Source organism: Ochotona curzoniae, unplaced genomic scaffold, assembly GCF_017591425.1.
Source record: "Ochotona curzoniae isolate NIBS_2020 unplaced genomic scaffold, NIBS_Ocur_1.0 contig_4516, whole genome shotgun sequence".
NCBI classification, from domain to species: Eukaryota; Metazoa; Chordata; class Mammalia; order Lagomorpha; family Ochotonidae; genus Ochotona; species Ochotona curzoniae.
Window position 1 is genome coordinate 3,864,077 of NW_024466313.1, and position 26,952 is coordinate 3,891,028.

General features: G+C 59.1%; 1 protein-coding gene across 1 annotated transcript; it reads right to left on the reverse strand.

The window, feature by feature from the left end:
• Positions 1 to 50: 50 nt before the first annotated feature.
• Positions 51 to 25,947, reverse strand: UBE2G2 (ubiquitin conjugating enzyme E2 G2). The gene is made up of 6 exons (XM_040986740.1): positions 25,872 to 25,947; positions 20,692 to 20,727; positions 20,559 to 20,604; positions 11,214 to 11,332; positions 2,298 to 2,438; positions 51 to 980 (listed from the first exon to the last, which is right to left on the reverse strand). Exons 1-6 carry the CDS (start codon positions 25,912 to 25,914, stop codon positions 868 to 870), a joined length of 498 nt encoding a protein of 165 aa, XP_040842674.1. The 5' UTR covers positions 25,915 to 25,947; the 3' UTR covers positions 51 to 867.
• Between the last annotated feature and the right edge of the window lie 1,005 nt (positions 25,948 to 26,952).

Here is a 26,952-nt window from a genome sequence, read left to right on the forward strand (position 1 = left end):
AACATGGCCTCTACGCACTCCCCAGGGCCAGCACGAGGAGGAGCCAGTAGTGGGGAAAATAGACAACTTTATTTGCAACACAGTAATTAAATTCTACAGAACAGGGGCGGGCGGGCATCTAATAAATACAAACGTGTAGAAACACCTGTTTGTAGAGCCCGCCCCTCCCCCCCTGCCCGCGTGCGCAGTCTGTTCTCGCCCCAGAAGCGAGGAGGAGCCAGCCCCGTGGGTGCCACCGCCAGGGCACAGACGGCAGCAAAGGGCAGGGGAGATGAGAGGACACCCACCCCTTATTTCAAAAATAGAAACTCCTATGGAAATGTGACCGCGAGGACTCTGCACGCAGATGTGTTATTGCTGTGACGTCACCTCCAGGCCCCGGCCGCGCAGCCGCCCAAGTGCAGCCCGTGGGGCCACTGCGGGGTGGGGGTAAGGCACGGCCCCTCCCGGCCGCAGGCTCCCGCCTCCATGGCCTCGGCCCTGCCCCCAGGGCCCCACACTGCTCACGTCCACCAACCACAGGCTATGGAATGGACTTCTAGAAGGCGGCTCCACGTGCCAGCTCACGCCACAGCCAGACGGTGAGAAACAGCCGGAAAGGAGGCAAGAGACGCCTCCTGGGGCCCGCCTCACCCGGGAGGGGAGGGAAGGGAAGCCACGGCAGCGGCCTCCACGGGGAGAGGTAGTGACGGCCGGCGGCCCTGGCTGCGACGAGCCGCGGACGCCAGCTCAGCAGAGGCTGAGGGGTGGGGAGGGTAAGAAGCGAGACGCGGTGGCTCTGCCCGAGTGCCTGTTAGGTGCCGCAGTGTCCCTGTCACCCGGAGTCCTGCCGATCCAGCACTGCCAGGCGCGTGCGCACACGGCGCCTCACAACCCCAGGGACTTGCGCACGATCTGCCTGGCGATCTTGTAGAACTGCTCCCGGTCATCACGCCACATTTTGGAAGCATCCACATTCGCTCCACTCTCGTCATTGGGCTCTGAAGGAAACACGATGCTGACCTCAGAGAGCGGCGGCCGCGTGTGACCTGAGTAACCCGGGTCGGATCCCAGCTGCTCCACTTCTGACCCAGCTCCCTGCTGAGGCACCCAAGAAGCAGTGTGGGACAGCTCGAGTACGTGGGCCCTGCACCCATGTGGGAGACCCAGAAGAGGCTCCTGGCTCCTGCCTGGCCCAGTCCCGGCCACTGGCAGAGTAAACTGGTATGGGCACGCTCTCCTTTCTCTGTAGTTCTGTCTTTCTAGTAAGCGCACCACTGAGTAACAGGCAGCGGCCTGGCCAGGAGCGCCTCTCGAGAGAGAGCAAGCATTGGGGGTGCCCTGACCCAAGCAAGGGTACTGGTCCTGTGGGTGTGGGAGAGGGCAGCACCGTGCGTGCATGCCAAGGCTGGCTCGGGCACCTGCTACCCCACTCGGAGCCTTGGACACCAGCACAGGCACACACCAAGTGCACAGCTGCTCAGCCCATACAGGCCTGTTCTGGGGGAGCCCTGAGCGGTCACCACTCTTACCGTCCCAACATGCAGTCCATCAAGGATGCCTGACCCCAGCCCTGGCATTCTGGTGGCAATTTCGTATTTGCTCATCTTCTAGAACATTCTTCCCTGGGTTCCTTTGAGGACCCCTTGCCCTGGCTACTCTGTCACCCTATCTTAGCCAGGAAGTCCCTTCCCCACGCCAGGGGGTCCTTAGGGAACAGCTTCCACAGCAGGTGGACATGCCTTCACTGGGAAAGACAGCCAGGCGCAGAGCTGTGCTCAAAGAGCACTCTGTGGCCCAGGCCCCGGGAGCCCCACCCTGTATGTCGGCCTCTCCCCAACCACCCCTCCTTCTGCCACCAGCAGCAGCCCTGCCCAGATGACATCATGTGCCGCCCCAGCCCCCAGGTCCTGCCCGGGCACCCTGCCTGGCCCGCTTCCGCAGGGCCTCTCCCCCCCCTCAGCATTCGTTCTGCTGTTAGCAGCTGGCAGGGCCCCACAACTCGGCTGCCTCCTGCCCCAGGCCTCAGCCCCAACGCCTCTCCTACCCTCCTACTGTGCCGGCATGCCCTGAACTCACCCCAGAAACCCCGCCCACGAGCTGACTGACAGCCCCCGTGTGCTCCTACCCTCTCTCACTGGGCATCGGCAGTGTGGTGCCTCGCACCGGCAGAGGGGCAAACACCGAGTACATGGTATGCCTGGCTAAAACACACAACCTTCACCTGCCACCCGAGCTCCAATTCTGAAAAAGACCATCAGACAGGATGCAGTTGCATGCGGAGACAGACCGGCCCGGGGTCCTGCCCCGGCACTCACCTGCCAACATGCTCACCACGGACAGCAGGATCTTCTCCACACTCTGCACCGGGCTCCAGCGCTCGGCGCTGCTCTCATAGCCCATGGGGTCATCTCCCGGTGCGTGCAGGATGGAAATGCAGACTCTTCCGTCAGGGTAGACTGCAAGGCCAGAGGCGGCAGTGAGCGGGCAGACCTGAGCAACAGAGCGCTCGAGCAGGCCGGGGCAGCAGTGAGCCGGGGCACCGCGCCTGAGGCCCCACCAACAAACAAGGGCTACAGACACGACACTGAGCCGCTGGCAGCTGGAACATGAGCTAGGGCCCTATGTGTCACATGTCACGCCTGCATGTGGGCCTGTCCGGCCTGGCAGGACCCTGCTTGCTCAGATGAGGGGGAGCTGGCCTTCCCGTCAAGCTGTCTGCGGTCATCCCAGGACTCCACCTCTGGAGGGGCTTAACGCCAAAACACAGAACAACGGCCCATGGAGACAAGGCGATTCCCCAGCTAACACAGAAACCTCCCAAGTGCACAAGCAGTGCTCAGAAAGCACAGCTCACAGCACTTCCTGTCAGTGGCTTCCCACACACACAGTGGGCCGAGCAAGCCTCTGCCCGGCCACGCACAGTGGCGGCAGGAAGTCTGCTGGGCCCTCAGTCGCCCCACACAGGCAAGCAAGAGCAGCAGCCACGCCGGCGACTGAGGCAACGCCGCTTCCGGCTTTTTCAGAGCCCGGCCCGCGTGGGCTCTGTGCACTGCCACCACGTCCCAGGGCAGCCAGCTCCCGCCAGGCCAGCCCTACACCTCCACAGAGCGGAGGCGGCCTCAGCACAGGAAGGGGCATAGATCGCAGAAGTCCGGCAGTGACTGCAACCTTGCACTCAGGTCAAGGACGTCTGCCAGACCTTCCTGCTCTGCCGAGGGTCAATTCCCCAAACCTCACTCCAGGGCGCCCACTCAGTGTGGCGCCCACCACGTCCTCCATGTTCCCATGCCGAGTGCTCACAGCCTGTTCTGTGGCAGCCAGGACACTTGCAGGGCCGGCAGATGGGCCCACGGGAGGGGCCAGGCACACCCACCCACCTGCGCAGGCCCAAACAGGGTGTCACGTGTCCTCTCAGGGCCCCAGGGAGCCGTGCTCCATGTAGAGGCTGTGGGCCAGCCGCAGAGGGGCTGGAAGACCAGGGACAGATGGCCGCAGACACAGGTATGGGAGGAGCAGGGTAGAGGAGAAAAGTTACTTTTGACAAAGAGGGTGGCCTAGGTCTACCCACCCACGTGGCTGACCTCCCACAGGAGGAAGGGGTGGTCACCCGGCAGACACACTCCTTGGCCACCCCAACCCATCAATCCCCAGCTTGGCGAGGCCACAGCCAGGCCCCGTGGCGTCCCCGAGGACGGGAGGAGGCACACGAAGTGGCGTGGTCCGACAGCAGTCATCACGGGCACCGCCTAGTGAGACAGCCACTACAAGGCCAGCCTGCTCGAGGCTGGAGCACCTGCAGTTGCTTCCTCAGCTGCCAGGGGCCCACGTAGTGGACCCGACTGGGCCTTTCTGGTGCACCTTGTGGTGAGAGCTTCACACATCCTGGGAACAGGCCCAGGCGCCTGTCCTCATCCCTGCCCTGCCCACTGCCCAGAGCTCCTGCTGGTTCTTCTAAAGAGTTAGCAAAACGTTTAAGTTAGGGGGAGAACAGAGATCTACAAGACGGGAAAGACAACCAGGGTCTGGTGAGCTCAGAACAACAGCCAGGAGCCCGGGTGCTTCTCACAGATAAAAAGATCCTAACTTCCTTCGGGACTCGGGAGAGGAGCTTTCTCTGGTCCTCACTCGGTTCCAGCTTCGGCTCCCAGTCCTCTCTTACACTGACCATCAGGGTCACTCAGGCCCCAAAATTAGCTCAGACAGAGAGAACCTAGTATAGAAATGTGGAACAGGCAGGAAAAAGGCCAGCTAGCTTAGAATCGCTCAGCCTGCACTTACTGCTCAGCTCCCTATTTGCAGAGTTCAGTTATTGGAGATTTCCCTGCGCACCTGCCGAAGACTTTTCTATTCTTCAATTGTTAATTTATGGCTTGTTAGAATTATACACTGTTTTGATTATCCTAAAATACACAAAGTTCTGTAAAACCTTGCTTGAATACTATAAACTGCAAAGTTTAAATTATTATGGGTTAAGATTCTCCCTAAAAAAGTTTTACCAATTAAAAACTGTTAGTGCTACACAAGACGTAAGTGCATAGAAACTCTGATGTTAAACTTGCTTTGAACTGTTAGAGACGACGGGCTAAGAGCCTGAGGTCAGTGCTGACCCCCTCACTGCTCCTGTGCCACTGTGACTTAGGCTACTAATCGTACAGTTCAAGAGAGCTTCAAGTGTTTTGTTGCCTCTATTGAGTTGGTTGTTTATAAATCAAACTAAGATGTTCAGGGCTCATGTTTACTCTGGCAAAGATTTAAACCTGGCATCTTTCACATCTAGCTTGGGAGATTCTCACCATTATTTTCTGCGTCCCCCAGGGGCCCCCAGATGTATTCCCTAGAGCATGCCCGGCGATGTGGCCCCTCTCTCCGCCCCTTTTCAGCAGGAAGCAGCCAGAGCGGTCGTCAGCCCCCATTCCTGACAGCAGCCAGGGTTCATTCTCCTGGAAAAAGGATGCTGAGGAGTCAGATGGGATAATGGGCAGCTAGGGTCTGCGGTCCCTGGTGACGTCATCTTTGTATAATATAATATTGCGTCTCCCCATTTTCTGCTCTTCCAAGGGCATGTTCTCCATAGCTACATCTTTGAGGCCTGACTTACAACACACAGAAAGGGGATTTGCAGTGGGACACTGACTCACAGGAGAACAGGCATAGGATGGCGATAGGAAATCATTTGAATGAGGACACCTGATTGGACACACAAAACAAAGGACAGTTTCTAACAAGGGTGTGGAAACAGTTGATGGGTTCCATAGAAAGGCTTATGGGAACCACATAAGCGCCTCAATACCTCCTCCTCATCCTGTGTGAGCCTCAGTCTATAAAAGCCTGATGCCGGGCCCAGCACAGTGGCCTAGCAGCTAAAGTCCTTGCCTTGAACATGCCAGGATCCCATCTGGGCACCAGTTCCAATCTTAGCAGCCCCGCTTCCCATCCAGCTCCCTGATTGTGACCTGGGAAAGCAGTCACATCCCTGGGAAAGCTCCCTGGGATGGCCCAAAGCCTTGGGACCCTGCACCGCATGAAAGACCTGGAAGAAGTTCCTGGCTCCTGGCTTCAGATCAGCGCAGCACTGGCCATTGCGGTCACTTGGGGAGTGAATAATCTGTCTCTCTTCCTCTCTATATACATCTGACTTTGCAATAAAATAAAATAAATCTTAAAAAAACCCTGATGTCACTAATAAACTTCGGCTATCTCCCCAACATGGTAGTCCACGCGTGTTATCAGAGGCTCCGGGCACCAGTGCATCACTTCTGTGATTATCTTTCCAGCTAATTTACACCTGAGATGCTTCAACAACGCCATGACTGCCCGACTAAGCAGCAGTTTGCTCAACAGACTCAACATGCACAAACAACACTGCCTGTCGGCAAGCACTTCCCGATCTACAGACGGGAGCACCACTCTACTGCTGCCAGCTGGGCTGACCGAACGTCCACCAGTAACAGCAGCACACAGCAAACGGATGAAGCTGCTCTGTGCTCACACACCTGCTCTGTGCTAACACACACCTGCTCTGTGCTCACACACACACCTGCTCTGTGCTCACACACACACACCTGCTCTGTGCACACACACACACCTGCTCTGTGCTCACACACACACCTGCTCTGTGCTCACACACACACCTGCTCTGTGCACACACACACACCTGCTCTGTGCTCACACACACACACCTGCTCTGTGCTCACACACCTGCTCTGTGCTCACACACACACCTGCTCTGTGCTCACACATACACCTGCTCTGTGCTCACACACACACCTGCTCTGTGCTCACACACACACCTGCTCTGTGCTCACACACACACCTGCTCTGTGCTCACACACACACCTGCTCTGTGCTCACACACACACCTGCTCTGTGCTCACACACACACACCTGCTCTGTGCTCACACACACACCTGCTCTGTGCTCACACACACACCTGCTCTGTGCTCACACACACACCTGCTCTGTGCACACACACACACCTGCTCTGTGCTCACACACACCTGCTCTGTGCTCACACACACACCTGCTCTGTGCACACACACACACCTGCTCTGTGCTCACACACACACCTGCTCTGTGCTCACACACACACCTGCTCTGTGCTCACACACACACCTGCTCTGTGCACACACACACACCTGCTCTGTGCTCACACACACACCTGCTCTGTGCTCACACACACCTGCTCTGTGCTCACACACACACACCTGCTCTGTGCTCACACACACACCTGCTCTGTGCTCACACACACACCTGCTCTGTGCTCACACACACACCTGCTCTGTGCTCACACACACACCTGCTCTGTGCTCACACACACACCTGCTCTGTGCTCACACACACACCTGCTCTGTGCTCACACACACACCTGCTCTGTGCTCACACACACACCTGCTCTGTGCACACACACACACCTGCTCTGTGCTCACACACACACCTGCTCTGTGCACACACACACACACCTGCTCTGTGCTCACACACACACCTGCTCTGTGCTCACACACACACACCTGCTCTGTGCACACACACACACCTGCTCTGTGCTCACACACACACCTGCTCTGTGCTCACACACACACCTGCTCTGTGCTCACACACACACCTGCTCTGTGCACACACACACACCTGCTCTGTGCACACACACACACCTGCTCTGTGCTCACACACACACCTGCTCTGTGCACACACACACACCTGCTCTGTGCTCACACACACACACCTGCTCTGTGCACACACACACACCTGCTCTGTGCTCACACACACACCTGCTCTGTGCTCACACACACACCTGCTCTGTGCTCACACACACCTGCTCTGTGCTCACACACACACACCTGCTCTGTGCTCACACACACACCTGCTCTGTGCTCACACACACACACCTGCTCTGTGCTCACACACACACCTGCTCTGTGCTCACACACACACCTGCTCTGTGCACACACACACACCTGCTCTGTGCACACACACACACCTGCTCTGTGCTCACACACACACCTGCTCTGTGCTCACACACACACCTGCTCTGTGCTCACACACACACCTGCTCTGTGCTCACACACACACACCTGCTCTGTGCACACACACACACCTGCTCTGTGCACACACACACCTGCTCTGTGCTCACACACACCTGCTCTGTGCTCACACACACACCTGCTCTGTGCTCACACACACACCTGCTCTGTGCACACACACACACCTGCTCTGTGCTCACACACACACCTGCTCTGTGCTCACACACACACCTGCTCTGTGCTCACACACACACCTGCTCTGTGCTCACACACACCTGCTCTGTGCTCACACACACACCTGCTCTGTGCTCACACACACACCTGCTCTGTGCTCACACACACCTGCTCTGTGCTCACACACACCTGCTCTGTGCTCACACACACACCTGCTCTGTGCTCACACACACACACCTGCTCTGTGCTCACACACACACCTGCTCTGTGCACACACACACACCTGCTCTGTGCTCACACACACACCTGCTCTGTGCTCACACACACACCTGCTCTGTGCACACACACACACCTGCTCTGTGCTCACACACACACCTGCTCTGTGCTCACACACACACCTGCTCTGTGCACACACACACACCTGCTCTGTGCACACACACACACCTGCTCTGTGCTCACACACACACCTGCTCTGTGCACACACACACACCTGCTCTGTGCTCACACACACACCTGCTCTGTGCACACACACACACCTGCTCTGTGCACACACACACACCTGCTCTGTGCTCACACACACACCTGCTCTGTGCTCACACACACACCTGCTCTGTGCTCACACACACACCTGCTCTGTGCTCACACACACACCTGCTCTGTGCTCACACACACACCTGCTCTGTGCTCACACACACACCTGCTCTGTGCTCACACACACACACCTGCTCTGTGCTCACACACACACCTGCTCTGTGCTCACACACACACCTGCTCTGTGCTCACACACACACCTGCTCTGTGCTCACACACACACCTGCTCTGTGCTCACACATACACCTGCTCTGTGCTCACACACACACCTGCTCTGTGCACACACACACACCTGCTCTGTGCTCACACACACACCTGCTCTGTGCTCACACACACACCTGCTCTGTGCTCACACACACACCTGCTCTGTGCTCACACACACACCTGCTCTGTGCACACACACACACCTGCTCTGTGCTCACACACACACCTGCTCTGTGCTCACACACACACACCTGCTCTGTGCTCACACACACACCTGCTCTGTGCTCACACACACACCTGCTCTGTGCACACACACACACCTGCTCTGTGCTCACACACCTGCTCTGTGCACACACACACACCTGCTCTGTGCTCACACACACACCTGCTCTGTGCTCACACACACCTGCTCTGTGCTCACACACACACCTGCTCTGTGCTCACACACACACCTGCTCTGTGCTCACACACACACCTGCTCTGTGCTCACACACACACCTGCTCTGTGCTCACACACACACCTGCTCTGTGCTCACACACACACCTGCTCTGTGCTCACACACACACCTGCTCTGTGCTCACACACACACCTGCTCTGTGCTCACACACACACCTGCTCTGTGCTCACACACACACACCTGCTCTGTGCTCACACACACACCTGCTCTGTGCTCACACACACACCTGCTCTGTGCTCACACACACACACCTGCTCTGTGCTCACACACACACCTGCTCTGTGCTCACACACACACACCTGCTCTGTGCTCACACACACCTGCTCTGTGCTCACACACACACCTGCTCTGTGCTCACACACACACCTGCTCTGTGCTCACACACACACACCTGCTCTGTGCTCACACACACACCTGCTCTGTGCTCACACACACACCTGCTCTGTGCTCACACACACACCTGCTCTGTGCTCACACACACACACCTGCTCTGTGCACACACACACACCTGCTCTGTGCTCACACACACACACCTGCTCTGTGCTCACACACACACCTGCTCTGTGCTCACACACACACCTGCTCTGTGCTCACACACACACACCTGCTCTGTGCACACACACACACCTGCTCTGTGCTCACACACACACCTGCTCTGTGCTCACACACACACCTGCTCTGTGCTCACACACACACCTGCTCTGTGCTCACACACACACCTGCTCTGTGCTCACACACACACCTGCTCTGTGCTCACACACACACCTGCTCTGTGCTCACACACACACCTGCTCTGTGCTCACACACACACCTGCTCTGTGCACACACACACACCTGCTCTGTGCTCACACACACACCTGCTCTGTGCTCACACACACACCTGCTCTGTGCTCACACACACACCTGCTCTGTGCTCACACACACACCTGCTCTGTGCACACACACACACACCTGCTCTGTGCACACACACACACCTGCTCTGTGCTCACACACACACCTGCTCTGTGCTCACACACACACCTGCTCTGTGCTCACACACACACCTGCTCTGTGCTCACACACACACACCTGCTCTGTGCACACACACACACCTGCTCTGTGCTCACACACACACCTGCTCTGTGCACACACACACACCTGCTCTGTGCTCACACACACACCTGCTCTGTGCTCACACACACACCTGCTCTGTGCTCACACACACACCTGCTCTGTGCTCACACACACACCTGCTCTGTGCTCACACACACACACCTGCTCTGTGCACACACACACACCTGCTCTGTGCACACACACACACCTGCTCTGTGCTCACACACACACCTGCTCTGTGCTCACACACACACCTGCTCTGTGCTCACACACACACCTGCTCTGTGCTCACACACACACACCTGCTCTGTGCTCACACACACACCTGCTCTGTGCTCACACACACACCTGCTCTGTGCTCACACACACACCTGCTCTGTGCACACACACACACCTGCTCTGTGCTCACACACACACCTGCTCTGTGCTCACACACACACCTGCTCTGTGCTCACACACACACCTGCTCTGTGCTCACACACACACCTGCTCTGTGCTCACACACACACCTGCTCTGTGCTCACACACACACCTGCTCTGTGCTCACACACACACCTGCTCTGTGCTCACACACACACCTGCTCTGTGCTCACACACACACCTGCTCTGTGCTCACACACACACCTGCTCTGTGCTCACACACACACCTGCTCTGTGCTCACACACACACCTGCTCTGTGCTCACACACACACCTGCTCTGTGCACACACACACACCTGCTCTGTGCTCACACACACACCTGCTCTGTGCACACACACACACCTGCTCTGTGCTCACACACACACCTGCTCTGTGCTCACACACACACCTGCTCTGTGCTCACACACACACCTGCTCTGTGCTCACACACACACACCTGCTCTGTGCTCACACACACCTGCTCTGTGCTCACACACACACCTGCTCTGTGCTCACACACACACCTGCTCTGTGCTCACACACACACCTGCTCTGTGCTCACACACACACCTGCTCTGTGCTCACACACACCTGCTCTGTGCTCACACACACACCTGCTCTGTGCTCACACACCTGCCCTGTGCTCACACACACCTGCATTCACACACCTTGGCAACCAGCTTGTGCACAACACTCTTTCTAACAGACACCTAGCATGGCTGCAGTGAGCAACTGCATCGATATGTAAGCTCACACTTCTTGATGTTAAACTGAAACTGACAACTCCAAGAGCACTTACTGTTGGGGTGAAACATCTCACAGGTGAATCTCATCTTCGGGGGGCTTAACGGATAATCAAGAGGGAAACTCAGGATGGCAGGAAAAACTCCAAATTCAAAGCAGGTGTCTTCTGGGCCCCTGGAGGAGACAACACGAGACAGAACAGATCAACTCAGAACTCGGGGATCTGCTGGACTGTAACAGCAGAAGAGTAAATTTAAAGCCAAGTAATGTTTTTCTCTTACTGCAAAGTGTATTTCTCCCACTTTAATCTAGTTATAACTTTAGTTCCAGGGTAGACTTTGGTTCTCATGCTTAGGACATCAGCCGGGACACTGACCCCAGCATCTAGGTACTGGCACCCATGCCCTGGTTCACTGCAGGCAGCTGGGAAGCAAACGAGTGGCCATAGGTAGCCTGGCTCCCTGATTCTCAAATTTTTAAAATGTTTTAAGTCGATTGTTAAAAATCAACCAGCAGAACTGCTTTGTGATAACAGGATCAGAGAATTGGGGCCATGATTGCAATAACCCAGGGACTCTGTCTGTGTAATGTGCATTCAGGGTCAAGTGTGCATCACAACACATCAAAGCAACACTTCCTCCACTTCCCTAAGTGAGGAGCTCAGCACTGCATTTAAAAGGTGTGCAGGACGTGACTGCCCCACAGCCACCACCCACAGCCCCACGCACACACAGCCACCACCCACAGCCCCACGCACACACAGCCACCACCTGCACAGCCACCACCCACAGCCCCATGCACACACAGCCACCACCCACAGCCCCAGGCACACACAGCCACCACCCACAGCCCCAGGCACACACAGCCACCACCTGCACAGCCACCACCCACAGCCCCATGCACACACAGCCACCACCCACAGCCCCAGGCACACACAGGCACACACATGGCTCCCTGGCAGCAGCCCTGAGCAGCACAGAAAGGGGTAGAGGTGGATGATGGTCACCAGCCTGTCTCCCCTGTGGGAGCCAAGTGAGAGTGCAGCACCACTGAGTGGGATGCTAGCCTCTAGGCGGTGGCTTAACCTACTATGCCACAACTCTGGCCCCCAAAAAGATACCCAGAAAGTGCCTATGTGGGAGCTGGCACTGTGGTGTAGCAGCTTAAGCCACCGCCCGCAGAACTAACATCCCAGGGGCGCCCAGTCAAGTCCTGGCTGCTCCACTTCCCATCCAGCTCCCTGCCTGTGGCCTGGGAAAGCAGAGGACGGCGGCCCAAGCGCTGGACCCCTGCACCTGCGTGGGAGGAGAGGTCTCGGACTGGCCCTGCCTGAGCCACTGTGGCCAACAGGGGAGTGAACCAGTGGACAGAAGCTCCCTGCTTCTGTCTTTCCTTCTCTAACTCTGCCTTTCAAATAAATAAACCTTCATGTATTAAAAAAAAGTGTGTTTTAAATCTTAAAACTGTCTTGGTTCTGGGACTAAAAACGTGGCTTTGTAAAGATCAAAAGGAGAAAGTACAAGCAGCCAAGAGACAGCTGTCACCTCGTGTGCTGGGCGGTCTCAGGACCCTGAAGGACGCAGGTCTGTGGCAAGGCTGCCGCACCAACAAAGTATGGAAAGGACCTGTCGCAGCAGCCTAGTGGCTACACACACTAAAAATCCCATATGGGCACCGGTTCTAATCCAGCAGCCCCACTTCCCATCCAGCTCCCTGCCTGTGGCCTTGGGACCCTGCACCCATGTGGGAGACCCAGAAGAGGCTCCGGGCTCCCAGCTTCGGATCAGCTCAGCTCCGGCTGTTGCGACCACTTGGGGAGTGAATCAGCGGATAGATCTATCTCTCCTCCTCTCTGTATATCTGACTTCCTGCCATAGGCCTGGCAGCGTCCGTGCTCTTCTGTTGGAAGGGTGAAAGCTGCTGGGGACAGAGCCCCAGCTGGAAACCAGGACAGGACAAATCTAGCCGCTGGCACAGGACAGCCCTGGGCTCTCCCTGCAACCCACGACGGGTGCCTGCAGTCTTCTGCTCCAGCTTTGCACAGGCTGGGAGCTGCCTCCAACCAGAGCAGAGCTCGTGTGGGGCCCCGGATCCCACCCCGTGCTCCCCACTTCCCTCTGAGGGGCAGGCAGGGCCAGGTCCAGCCGAGGCCCCCAAGCGGCGCGGCGCCGTCAGGGTCAGAGCCAGTGCAGAAGGCTGACTCAGGCCCCAGGCCTCTGTGCCTAGCAGAGGAAATGAACCCAGGCCTCAGTGACAGCCCTACTGCACCTAACCAAACAAGCTGCACCTGGCCACACTCCCACGCCCACACTTCCATCACTGCAGCCAGGGGCTGCAGCAAGCGGGCAGCTGCCCACGGTGTCTGGTGGCGTGTTTGTTGGCTGAGAACAACAAAGGACGAATCCTTCCAGCAGGCCGGGGCCTGGGCCAGGGTCAGGCCCGCTTCCGACAGGGTCAGCTGCACTCCTGGCGAGCTCACTCCTCTGAGCACGGCTTCACTCAGCTCACTGGCTGGCCTGCAGGGCTGATGTGCCTTGCAGTACCTGTTCCTGGGAGGCACCGACCAAGGCCAAAAGGACAGCTGACCGCCCTGAGCCCTGGGAAGACGCTGCTTGTCCTGGCTTCGAACCCTTCTCCCTGCAGAGCAAGCCAAGGGGCAGACAAGCCCTTGGGTCTGGGAGCTGGCTACCCACAAGAAGCGGGTCCCCATCTAGGGAACCTGACTCCTGCGCAGGCACAAAGGGCACTGGCCCTCGGAGCCTTGGCTGCAGGCAGCACCTCTGGGTGAACCCGCTCCCCCAGGGCATCTGCTGTGTTCTGGGCAGCCCGAGACTCATGCGAGGACCCACGCTAAGGACAGTGGAAGCCAAGTGACCCTTGTCCGCCTGAGGAAACGATAAACCCAGGCTTGGCTACAAAGGGTTACGCTCAGGACTCAATCCCTCCTCCAGGAGTATACAGCCAGGACCCATTCTGGTAAAACGGCCATTTCTACCAGAATGTCCTTCAACTGAATCTCAAGTGCATTAAACAAGCTCATCGGATAGAATCAAGATGGTGGAGGGCCCGGCGCAGTGGCGCAGTGGTTAAGGTCCTCGCCTTGCACGCCCGGGATCACATATGGGCGCCGGTTCTATCCCGGCAGCCCCGCTTCCCTTCCAGCTCCCTGCCTGTGGCCTGGGAAAGCAGTCGAGGACGGCCCAAAGCTTTGGGACCCTGCACCCGCGTGGGAGACCCGGAAGAGGCTCCTGGCTTCGGACCGGCATAGCATCGACCGTTGCGCTCACTTGGGGAGTGAATCATCGGACGGAAAATCTTCCTCTCTGTCTCTCCTCTCTGTATATCCGCCTTTCCAATGAAAAAATAATAAGAATAAATCTTTAAAAAAAAAAAGAATCAAGATGGTGGAATAATAGGTGAGGACATGTTTCAACAGACGGAGGCACCTCAGCCAGCGGAGGGCAGAGCCCAGGAACAGCAGAGCAGCAGAGGGCAGAGCCCGGGAACAGGAGAGCAGCAGAGGGCAGAGCCCAGGAACAGGAGAGCAGCAGAGGGCAGAGCCCAGGAACAGGAGAGCAGCAGAGGGGCACCTGGAGACTGACAGCCTGCCACGTCACCTCCAGTGGAGCCTGCGTGAGAAATCACCCGGCCGAGGCGGAAGCTTCAAGGAAGGATGCCTCCTGGACTCGGCTGCAGCTCTAGTGGTCTCGGCGTTCCTACCTGTACTCTCTTTGCTCTTATCTTTGTGACTGGAATAATACTATTTATGTGCAGCAAAGGCTCAATGTTCCTTTATAGTTCTATGAAGCCTTCTGACAGGAGACGACAAGGACAACAAGCAGTACAGAATAAAAACCTACCTGGGACTATTTTTGAGAATTCCTAAAAAGAAGATTATAGTAGAAATCTATAGCTTAAAAAGCCATACAGGAAGAAAAACTAGAAATATAGGCAAGTTAATATTAAAACCAATATAAGGCACAAAACACAATGAGAGCTAACTGCTTAATGATTAAAAGTCAAATGGTGCCAAACTGCGTCCACAAGAAATAGCAACCGCAGTCTGTCACCAGGCTGTTCAAGAACAATCTTTGCTCAACACACCTGCTTACCTCCCTGGAATAATTGCTTCTAGAAATGTAACCACATGTATAAACAAGGAAAATGTCCCTTTGCAATCATCTATTGTATATAAGCTGATGCCTTGCTTTTGCAAAATGCACTCAGATACAACTTCCTTGAGTTGTCATGACTGTTTGTCACTCGCCGAATCCTTGCCCACCGTTCCCGGGGTCCTGTTCCCATCAGACTGACTGCTCCCGGCCGAGCCGGTCCGTCGCAACAGACACAGGAAAGGACACAGCAGGACATGGCGGCATGCTGCTACAGTGACCGACACGCCAGCGGCACTCAGCCAGCAGCCATCTGAACCCCACCGGCAGCCAGGCGGGAAGGGCGCACACCGGGAGCTCAGGAGGTGAACTCAAAGAACTGCCCGTCCCGCCGCTCGTGGGATTTGAGCAGGAGCAGACAGAGCAGCAGGTCCCAGCAGGCGGTGCAGGAACAGGGTGATGTCACAGCCCAGCCCTGCTACCCACACACAGGACAGAACCAGAGAGGAACCCACTCCACGGCCACCTACCCACACAGGACAGATCACAGTGTCAGACACACCGCGCGGGTCCCTCAAGGTGCCCTGACTAGTGAGTGCTGAGCCCGGGGACCCTGGGATGGCTACCTGATCCCACAGAACCCGAGTCTGACAAATCGCTGACCTCAGGGAAGGGGCCAGAAACCACCCCAGTGCTCAAAGGAAACCTTAGTAACACGCGTTATACACAAGAAGAGCGTGATCCATGATTACACATACACTTCATCAAAAACCCACAGGATGTCTTAGAAAGCAAACAGGAAAACTGCGCTCCAGGAAAAGCTCCACCACTGTAAGGGACGCGGGTCGCTGACCGATCAGGGCATCGGGCCCCGGGGAGGGCCGCCCAGGCCAGGCGGACCTGGGCCTCTGCGGGGAGGCTCGCCAGGCCCACAGACACGCGTGTCGCCAGTCCCTGGGAATGCAGCCCACACAAGGGCTTCACACCAGAGCAGGTGCATGCACACAAGTGCCGGACAGACAGAAAACCAACGCACATCTGCACACGCACACCCACACTGAGACCCACGTACAGACACTGACACACATGCTGACACGTACAGACACAGAGACGACACACAACATACACGCTGACACACACTGAGACACCGACACAGACATGCTGACACACATTGAGCCATTTTAACGCTGACACACACTTTGGCTTGCTAACACACTGACACACACTGAGGCATTGAACACAGAGCACACACACCAGGACATGCAGACACACACCGAAGCATTCTAACACACACACACACAGGACGCTGCGGATTCCAGACTCCACTCCCAGCCACGCCCAGGAAGGCAGGCCTGCACCCAGAACTCAGAGCTAGGGTGCAAAGGGGACCAACCACAAACAGCACGAAGACCTCATGGGAACGGGCCAATGCAGGACCGTGGCAATGGCTACAACTCGCCTGAAGTCTCCTGGGGCCACCAACTTGTACCCTAATACAGGGAAACCCTACAAGACACCAATTTCCTCTCAATGGAGCTGCTGCCAAGTTCAGACATGGCACCGTGTGCCATGTTGCATTCAGCCCTCTCCCACTCCTGTCCGCAGGGGCCATGCAGCCTATGGGCACGGTCACTTTACTGAGCAGATGGCCAGAAGACACCGTGACAATGGTGAGAGCTGGAAGTGACTCCAGGCACTGCCCCGTGGTGGAAAGCATGGTCCCCAGCACCGCCTGCGCCCACCAGTGTGCCCACAGCAGCAGAGCCTCAGCCCCGTCTGGGTGCTGGCAGCGAGGTGAGGTTCCTGACTCACAGCGCTCTGCAGCCCTCCCCCAAAGCACCTGCTGGGAGCCCGGGACAGCTGATGTTGCGAAGGACATGGCACAAGCAGAGGCGTCCTATGACACATCTCGGCATGCAAGCAGTCCTGGCCCACAGGACTCCCGCGGCCATGTCACCCACCCAGGCACCCTTTCGGACATGTTCCTTTCTCAGACACACAGGCGCAGCCCAGGGGAGGGTCCCAGCCCTGCAGCCTCTGGTCAGCAGCCACGCCAGCTCCTTCTGCAACCCTGGACAGGCGGAGGAGCAGGCAGCCCAGGGCAGCAGTGTGCTGCAGCCGGACCCCAACAGTGCAGCTGCGGCCACGGGGTCCCTCGGGGCAGAACCTGGGACCCTCTGTCTCAAGGATGCTATGTCTCTCTGCCCTGAGTCCAAAAAGAGGAAACCAGAGAGGACAAGCCAGGGCCTCACCGTGACAGTGACATGGAGCTACAGGGTCACACAGCCCAAACCCAGCGCCACCAGAGGCGCGGCCGAGACTCAGCAGCACTTTCCCCCGTGGGCCTGGGGCTGCACCTGCACAGAGCCGGCAGCCGAGGGCCCTGCAAGCAGCAAGACCAGAAGCCCTGCCGAACGTGACGGCCGCCAGCTGTCTGCTGGGCCAGGAGGCGCGACCAATCGGCAGAGGACAGTTAATTCCCTGATGGGGGTTTCGAGCACATGTGTAAATGGCCTCTTGTTTGTGAAGGGTCTGGAACGGGACCAAAACCCACAAACTCACCAGGTCCTGAAGCAGGGGAATTCCTCGCTGATGCAAAGTCTTATTCAAACACACATGCTCTACTTGCCAACAATTCTAATCACTTTTAAGACAGGCTTTTAAAATATTGGTTTAATTTTACACTGTTTATCTAAAATCAGCAACAGTCACCCTAACAGATTTCTGGGAGAACACGGCAGGGCTCAACTGTTCCTGTACCGAGCTGCCGCACACGTCCCTGCGGCCGCCACAGGCCTGTGCTCCGGCTCGGCACCGCAGCCAGCCCTGCACGCACAGCCCAGCCGCCCAGGTGGCGTGGGGACACGGCAGGTGAGCCTGTGCTGGCACACGCAGGCCATAGTCTAGTCCAAGGAAACCACCCACTGCTCTAGAACTGTGGGGTGAGCTGCCACGCCGGGCTGCAGCACAGCATTGGCACGCCACTGTGACCCAGCTGTGAGTACTGCAGCTCCCTGAGCCACAGGCAACCGCAGCCCGACAGTACTGAATAGAAAACTCCACAAGTAAGTGGTTTTAGTACCACTCCACATAGCGTTACAACTGTTCCATCTTTCTATTATAGATTGCTTATCCTGCACTGGGCCTAGTTTATAAATTAAATTTTACAAGGTACTTTAAAAAGTTCCTGGAAATAGAGCAAGAAGTTTACTTTGGGGCCCAGCGTGGTAGCCTAGCAGCTAAAGTCCTCGCCTAGCACACACCAGCGTCCCACAGGGGCGCCAGTTCTAATCCCAGTGACCCCACTTCCCATCCAGCTCCCTGCTTGTGGCCTGGGAAAGCAGTGGAGGACGGCCCAAAACCTTGGCTCCCTGCACCCACATGGGAAACCTAGAAAAGGCTCCTGGCTCCTGATCGGCTTAGCTCCAGCCATTGCAACTGCTTGGGGAGTGAATCAGTGGACGGAAGCTCTTCCTCTCTGTCTCTCCTCCTCTGTTTATCTGACTTAACAATAAAAATGAATAAATCCTTAGAAAAAAATTTACTTTGATGTACAAATGTTAAATTCCAAATTAGTTTTTTATGACTGCTGGTATGTCGAGACCTCCAAAGGCCCTTGGGTTTTCAGGTCCTTGCCACGGCGCCGTCACGGGCACGCACAGAGCACGGGGCCGTGCGCGTGTTGCACACCGCAGAGCTCCTGCTGCCGTCTGCAGCCGCAGGCACTCCCTGGCAGGGCAGGCTGGGGCGGGGGGGGGGGGGGGGGTGCGCGCGCGCGCGCGCGCGCACACACACACACACACACACACGCAGGCACTCCCTGGCAGGGCAGGACACACACACACACACGTTCCAGAGCGTTGAGACCTGGGAAGACACGGACGCTAAGCCCAAGCCACCAGCAGGCCAGGAGGCGGCAGGGACTGGGAGGTGGGCTGCGCTGTCGGAAAGGGCTTCATTAAATTTCATTACAATGAACAATTTTTTTGTTGATTAAAAACATTCCTCATCCTTCCATCAATTTTCACACATTATCTAACTCCCTAGCGAGGTGCTTCTCAGGCTGTCAGGAAGAATTCTGAATGCACGAGGAGGTCAGACTCCCTGAGCTGGGCTACACGGGGCACGGCCTCTCCCCTGCACCCCGCTCACCACAGCGTCTCCACCAGAACGCCTCCCCAGGCTGCCAGAGAATCCCAGTTCACAGGGAGCCCCGAGAGCTCACAGCTGCTGCCACCAAGTGTTGTTGGAAACATGGTATAGCTGCAGGGCAGACACTGAGGCAGGGCCGGGCAGGGCCGGGCAGGGCTGGGCAGGGCCGGGCAGGGCTCAGCAGGGCTAGGCAGGGTTGGGCAGGGCCGAGCAGGGCCAGGCAGGGCTCAGCAGGGCTGGGCAGAGCTGGGCGGGGCCGGGCAGGGCTGGGCAGGGCCGGGCAGGGCTCAGCAGGGCCGGGCAGGGCCAGGCAGGGCTCAGCAGGGCCGGGCATGGCTGGGCAGGGCCGGGCAGAGCTGGGCAGGGCTCAGCAGGGCCGGGCAGGGCTGGGCAAGGCCGAGCAGGGCCAGACAGGGCTCAGCAGGGCCGGGCAGAGCCGGGCAAAGCTCAACTCAGCAGGGCCGGGCAGGGCTCAGCAGGGCTAGGCAGGGTTGGGCAGGGCCGAGCAGGGCCAGGCAGGGCTCAGCAGGGCCGGGCAGAGCTGGGCGGGGCCAGGCAGGACTGGGCAGGGCCGGGCAGGGCCGGGCAGGGCTCAGCAGGGCCAGGCAGGGCTCAGCAGGGCCGGGCAGGGCTCAGCAGGGCCAGGCAGGGCTCAGCAGGGCCGGGCAGAGCTCAGCAGGGCCAGGAAGGGCTCAGTAGGGCCGGGCAGGGCTCAGCAGGGCCGAGCAGGGTCACAGAACACTCAAGATCCCAGGGCACAGCTGCTCTCTCCCCAGGCAATGTGGGTGTCAGTGGAGGACCAGTGCTGGGAGCTCAGAAGGGGTCAGGGCCCACGTTGTGGCCCCAAGCCCCATGCATCCAAGCAGGGGAAGGAGAAGTGCCAGAGAGAAGGCTTAGGGCCTGTGAGCACGGCCTGAGCGCTGGCCTTGTCCCAGACACGCAGGGGGTGCCAGCAGTCCGGGGCGGCCAGGTTGTGGACGACTGACCCACGTGTCATTTTTAAATCCTCCACTCATGCAACACGGACTCTGAGGCAGCTCTGCCCACAGCATACTCGGGAGAGAGCACAGCGTGGCCTCGCCCACACAGCTGCGTCACTGCCACACGGGAAGATCTGGGAAGCAGCGCGGACTCACATGATCAACGCCTCCCATTCAAAGAAGTTCTCTTCGTTCATGGGGCCTGCAGAGAAAATCCCGGAACAGTGTAACTTCAAAGGAACTTCGCCAATCAAAAGTAAACTATAAAGAAGTAAACTTTATATCTTACCTGCCACAATTCCTTCTGGAGGATTCAGGGTTAATTCTGTAAAAATAAGTAGAAAAACCATTACCAGACAGAATGAAAGCTATGATGTCACCTTCACAAAGCCCTTTCCAAGGACCTAACGTGCCGGTGGGACGGGCCTGCCAAGGCGAGGTCCTCACCCGCTGAGAACGGGGCCCCACGGCCGCCAAACTAGAAATTCTTTCACTGCGCAAACAGAAACAAGAAGGGGGAGCCACGTTTCCGAAGGCCGTTGCTGGCAGGTTCCTCCGGCTGACCTGCGCCAGGCCGGCGTGTGGCTTCCCGGCTTGACAGCACTTCCTGGCACGCCTGGCTTCTCCGGGCGTGACCAGCCAAAGCCGCTCCAATCCACTGCTGTCACACGCTGCCACGGGAGACGTGGGACAGAAGTGAGACGGTCCAGCACGGGGCAGCGGGAAGAACAGACGGCAGACACAGGTCACACGGCAGCCCGTCACTCTCGGAGCCCACACGAGGGGACAGTGACTCAAACGCTGCCAGGGGCCAGGCACTGGGAGGGGACCGCCCCGGCCTGTGGGGCACCGTCAACCCTCCGAGACTGTCTGACACTGAGCCCCAAGTCCTTTGCTGCATGCACACATGTCAGCCTCCAGGAGAGCCCGGAGCGCCCTGCCCCGGAGACTTCCCCGGCAGACCTGGGCAGGGCGTTGGCAACCCAGAAGCAGGGACCCGCAGGGCAGGTGCGGCAGGCCACAGGCCAGAGGACAGCCAGACTCTGGAGGGGTGGGCCGGGGCTTTGCACCCAGAGCAACAGACGGAATGACAAGAGGCGCGTGTCCCTGCCGTGAGCAAGGCTGACCACAGACAGCTCTGCCCACAATGCCACCGCCCCGGGACCCAGGGGGCGCGGTCAGCATGACCGTGGGTGGGCAGGGCGAGCCAGGGCCAACCCCAAAGCCATCTAGAGAGGAAAGATCTTTCTGTCTTATCTTTTCTCTCTGTAAATCTGTCTTATCAATGAAAATAAACAAATCTTAAAACAAAAACACCTAATTCTGAGAATGCCAAGAAGGTAGAGGCCAGCGGGCAGGGCCAGGGCGCCACAGCTGACCCCCAGCGGGCACTCCTCTTCCCAGGGCTCCTCCCCAGCAGGAGACCCCGGCTCTCCCAGCCATCCAAAGCCGCCCGTCGCGGCCACCTGCCTCACTAGCCGACAGCGCCACCCGCTGGTCCCCAACAACTGCACAAGATGAGCTTCAACAGTCCAGGGGCCGGCTGTGGCGCAGCGCCTTAAGCCCCTGCCGCAGCACCAGCACTCCAGGCACGCCAGCTGAACCCCGCCTGCTTCGCCTCCAGCCCAGCTCCTAATGGGCCTGGGAGAGCAGGGCAAGATGGCTACGTCTTTAGGCCCCGGACCCACACGCGAGGTCCGAGAGCAGCTCTGGCTCCTGGTTGTGGTCTTGTGGGGAGTGACCCTGCGGGTGGCTTTCCGTCTTTCCTTCTCTCTGTAGCCCTTTCAAGTCAATAAAGAAATCTGAGGGGGAAAGTTCCAGAGCCAGCACCGTGGCACAGCAAGTAAAGCCACCAGCTGCAGTGCCAACAGACCCATCTGAGCACCAGTTCAAGACCCGGCTGCTCCACTGCCGGTCCAGCTCCCTGGTGCTGAGCCTCGAAAAGCAGCAGATGGCTCCAGTGCTTGGCCTCTGCACCGCCATGGGAGACCTGGACAAGGCACCAGGCTCCTGGCTCCAGACCGAACTAACGCAGCTCCAGCCTGCAGAGTGAGCCAGCAGACCAAGATTTCTGTGTCCCCTTTCTCTCTCCCTCTCCCTCTCTTCGTATCTCTGCCTTTCAAATAAATCTTTAAGAAACTCAGAGGGTGAAACTACGTGTTAATTAAAAAAATTTTAAGAAGAAATGCACTTACAAGATACACACACGCTGCCGCAGTCCATCAAAGCGCTCACACAACTTGGCAAGGAGACCATCACCCAACTAACCCGGGAGCAAGGGCGGCTCGGGACTGCGCCCGCCACCAGTGGGCGCCAGCGGGCACCCGGCGGCGCCAAGGCCATGAGCCACCAGGGAGAGGAGGCTTCCCGAGTTGAACCCCCCACCAAGTGCCGGCTGCAAGGGAGAGGTAAGCACAGCTGCGGGAGCCCTCCTGCCTCAGCCCTGCAGGATGTGTGCCCAGCAGGTACCCCAGCCATGTACATGCCACACACACAGCTCCCACTCCTGCGTGCGCTTAGCAGCAGGCCCACTGGAGCTGCTGAGCCCCAGCTGTAAGTTACAGCTGCTTCACAGGCCTGCAGCCATGCCACCAAGCACGCCTGAGCACCGCAGGTCTGTGCGTGCTGTCCCCGGGCTCGGGTCGGCCCATGCGTGAGACATTCTGAGCAAGGCGCATGTCACATTGACACACACAGACAGCTCTGCAAACACGCACAGCAGGCAGCTCCCCGGGCCCTGACGGTAGACGGGCCACTGCCTGGAGAGGGCATGGACGCCAGGGACCGTCACAGCAGCCAAGCTGAAAGCTGCACAGCACACACACCCCACAACGCAGCAACGGGGAACACGGGCCCACTCGCTAAGTCACACACTCACATTTTGAAAGGCAGAGAAAGAGAGCCAGGAGGGGACACACACACACACCTTCCACCCTCAGATTCACCGACAGCCAGGCCTGGCCTGCATTCCAGCTGGCTTGCCATGTGGACTCAAGCACCAGAGCCAACCTGCTGCCTCCAGCTGTGCAGGAGGACCCTGGAGCAGAAGTATGGGTGCTGGGACTTGAACCTGGCTCTCGGATTGAAATATGGGTACCCCCAGGGATACCTTGCCATCCAGTACCACACAGGCCGGCACGGTGAATCAAGAGGCTAATCCTCTACCTCCAAGTCCCAGCAGCCCGGATTCCCATCCAGCTCCCTGCCTGTGGCCTGGGAGAGCAGCAGACGGCGGCCCAGATGGGACCCTACACCATGTGGGAGACCCTGAAGAAGCTCCTGGCTCCTGCCTTCGGATTGGCTCAGCTCTAACTGTTGCAGCCACTTGGGAAGTGAACCAACGGATGGAAGATCTTTTCTCTCCTTCTTGTAAACCTGCCTTTCCAATAAATATACATAAATCTTGACATAAATACTAAAAGGGAGACAAATACCAGCACAAACACAGCAAGGTGCAAACTTCTCCAAGACAAGCAGAGGCCGCAGGTGACCCCTTACAGGCAAGTGTGTGCAGGGCCCACCCCACAGCTGCTCGCCAGCTTCAGACCCCACCGTCTTCCTGGCACAGCCACGCGTGGGGCCACCACACCTGCACGTGTGTACCTGGAGATGAGGACACGGCCTGGGTGCTATCCACTGAACACAGGAAGGAGCACTCCGCGTCAGCGACAGGTACGACAGCCAATGGGGACAGGACTAGGAAGCAGGCAGGGGTGCGTGACCCAGGAGAAGGGCCACACGCCAGGAGTGCAGGGGAGAGGCCCAAGCCCAGCAGAGCTGCGGGAGCCCCCAAGGCCGCCCGGAGGGCTGGCTCACTCGACAGCGTTCTGGGCACGAGGCCCGATCCGACCCAAGCTGGAACAGGCTCTATCCGTGGCGTGAGAACCGAAGGAAGCAGGGCAGGAACAGAGACACCAAGGCCAGAGTTACTGAGGCAGGAAGGAGCCCAGGCCAGGGGGAGAGGAGGCCAGCTCCGGGCGGGGGGCGGAGGTGTGGGGGAGGTCCTCTGAGCACCCCCAGCCCCACAGGCGTCACAGCCTGGACAGACTTCCAGCCCCAACTGCTGGGGGCACTGAGAGGAGGCAGTGCCAGCTTCACACACATCAGACCTGTGCTGGGTTAACGCGTGCCCCCCAGAGCACTCAAGTTTCCCCACATCTCAGCCGAGCGCCGGAGGTGAGTGAGGCTACACAGAGAGCAGGACCCGCCAAGGACTGCCTGCACACCCCCACGGGGGACACCCCAGAAAGCCGGGCGGTGCTGCCTTGCTGCTCCGAAGTCAGGACCTCGGCCCCCACGCTGCCTGCAGTCTGGTGTCCCAAACAATCAGGGCTCTGAACGCTGCCTGCAGTCTTGCCTGCAGTCTGGCGTCCCATACAATCGGGGCTCTGAGCACGCTGCCTGAGCGTCTGCGACCCCCAGGGCATGGCCTGTAGTGCGCAGGGGACAGGGCCTCCTGTCCTCCTGTCCCTCCTGTCGCTAAGCTGGGCGCAGGCCTTTGTGCATGCTGCGTCCCAACAATGCCCACTGATGATCTCACGGTTCCCACGGGCAGCTGCTGGCAGCCGGTGTGGCCGCAGGGCCTGGGCCGTCAGCCACCTGAGTCCCCTCCCCCACAGGCCTGGGGCGCTTCCCACCCCCACCCCCAAGGTGGTGCCAGCAGCTCCGGGGGGCGCGGCCTCAGAAAGGGGCAAACATCCTGTGCAGACGCCCGATGGGCGGCAGAGGTCCATGAGGAAGCTGCACCTGCTGGGGCACACACAGAGGGCAGGGCACACAGGGACCCCAAGGCCGCATCCCCCACTGTCCACCCCAGGGGACACCCCAGGCCGCATCTCCCACTGTCCACCCCAGGGGACCCCCTTAGACCATATCTCCCACTGTCCACCCCAGGGGACCCCCGAGGCCGCATCTCCCACTGTCCACCCCAGGGGACCCCCAGGCCGCATCCCCCACTGTCCACCCCAGGGGACCCCCTTAGACCATATCTCCCACTGTCCACCCCAGGGGACCCCCGAGGCCGCATCTCCCACTGTCCACCCCTGGGGACCCCCGAGGCCGCATCCCCCACTGTCCACTTCAGGGGACCCCCGAGGCCGCATCTCCCACTGTCCACCCCAGGGGACCCCCGAGACCGCATCTCCCACTGTCCACCCCAGGGGACCCCCGAGGCCGCGGTCCCCACTGCCCACCGCGCGCACTCCGAGGCGGGCAGTGTGCCCCTCCGGCTCGCGGGCACGGTGGTTTCTCCCCGTCCTCCAGAGCGGCGACCCCGGGCGAGCCCTTCGCCGGGGCGGACGGGCCGCGGCCGGCCAGCGCCTCGGGCCCGCGGCAGCCCACGCCGGCCGGAGCGCTGACAGCTGGCCAGGCCGCGGCCGGCCTTCCCCGCCCCGGACGCCGACCCGTCCTCGAAGTCGTCGTGAGGCAGGCCGGCGCCCGCCCCAGGCCCCCCGCCGGCCCCACACTCACGCTTGTACTCGGCCATGAGCCGCTTGAGCGCCGTCCCCGCCATGGCCCGGCCACCGCAGCCTCCACAGCGACACAGCACGCGCCTTCCGGGTCGCCGCCACGGGCAGCGAAGCCCTTCCGGAGCGAGGCGGGACGCGCAGGCGCGCTGGGCGCGAGCGACGCTGGCGGCGCTGAGGGCAGCCGGCCCGGGGAGTTGGGGCACGGCTGGGGCGCCCCGCGACCCCGAGGCTGCCCGGCCGCGGGAGCCGTCCCCCGGTACCCGTCTCCCCGCTCCTCGTGCGGCGCGGCTGGAGGATGTGGAACCCACGCCCCGGGCTCGCCCACACTAACTCCCGGGATGTTTGCTGCCAACTCTGCCAGCCGAGCCCGACCCCGAGTCGGCAGCACGGAGCGGCTTCCGGAGGTGCACACGCTGCAGGATGCTCTTACGGGGTGCAGGCTCCCACCCAGCTCCCTGCCTGTGGCTGGGAAGGCAGAGGAGGACGGCCCAAAGCCCCGGGACCTGCACCCGCGTGGGAGACCCGCAGGAGGCTCCTGGCTTCGCATGGGTGCAGCTCCGGCTCTTGCAGCGAACCAGTGGATGGAAGATTTATTTCCCTTTCTCTCTTCCAAGAAAAATCTTAAACACACAACTTTCTAAGATAAGACCCTGCCGTGTGAGGTTGCCCCCATGGCATCAGGGCTGCCAAGCTCTCTCCATGCCAGCTCTGGACCACTGGCCCTGGTGTGCCCCTTGCCCTGGTTGCCCCGCTCCCACCATGTGCTCCTTGCCCTGGCTGCCTGGCTCCCTCCGTGCCAGCCCTGGCCCACTGGCTGGCCCTGGTGTGCCCCTTGCCCTGGCTGCCCAGCTCCCTCTGTGCCAGCTGACTAGCAGCCATATGCCCCTCACCCTCACTGCCCAGCTCCCACCATGTGCCCCTTGCCCTGGCCGCCCGCTCTCTCCATGCCAGCCCTGGCCCACTGGCCCTGGTGTGCCCCTTGCCCTGGTTGCCCCGCTCCCACCATATGCCCCTTGCCCTGGCCACCCACTCTCTCCATGCCAGCCCTGGATCACTGGCCCTGGTGTGCCCCTTGCCCTAGC

Coding starts and splice junctions, on each gene's coding strand:
- UBE2G2 (XM_040986740.1), bottom strand. CDS start 25,914: ATGGCGGGGACGGCGCTCAAGCGGCTCATGGCCGAGTACAAGC. Junction 2,439..11,213: donor TGAGATGTTTCACCCCAACA/GTAAGTGCTCTT, acceptor CTGGCCTTGCAG/TCTACCCTGACGGAAGAGTC. Junction 981..2,297: donor CGTGGTGAGCATGTTGGCAG/GTGAGTGCCGGG, acceptor TGTTTCCTTCAG/AGCCCAATGACGAGAGTGGA.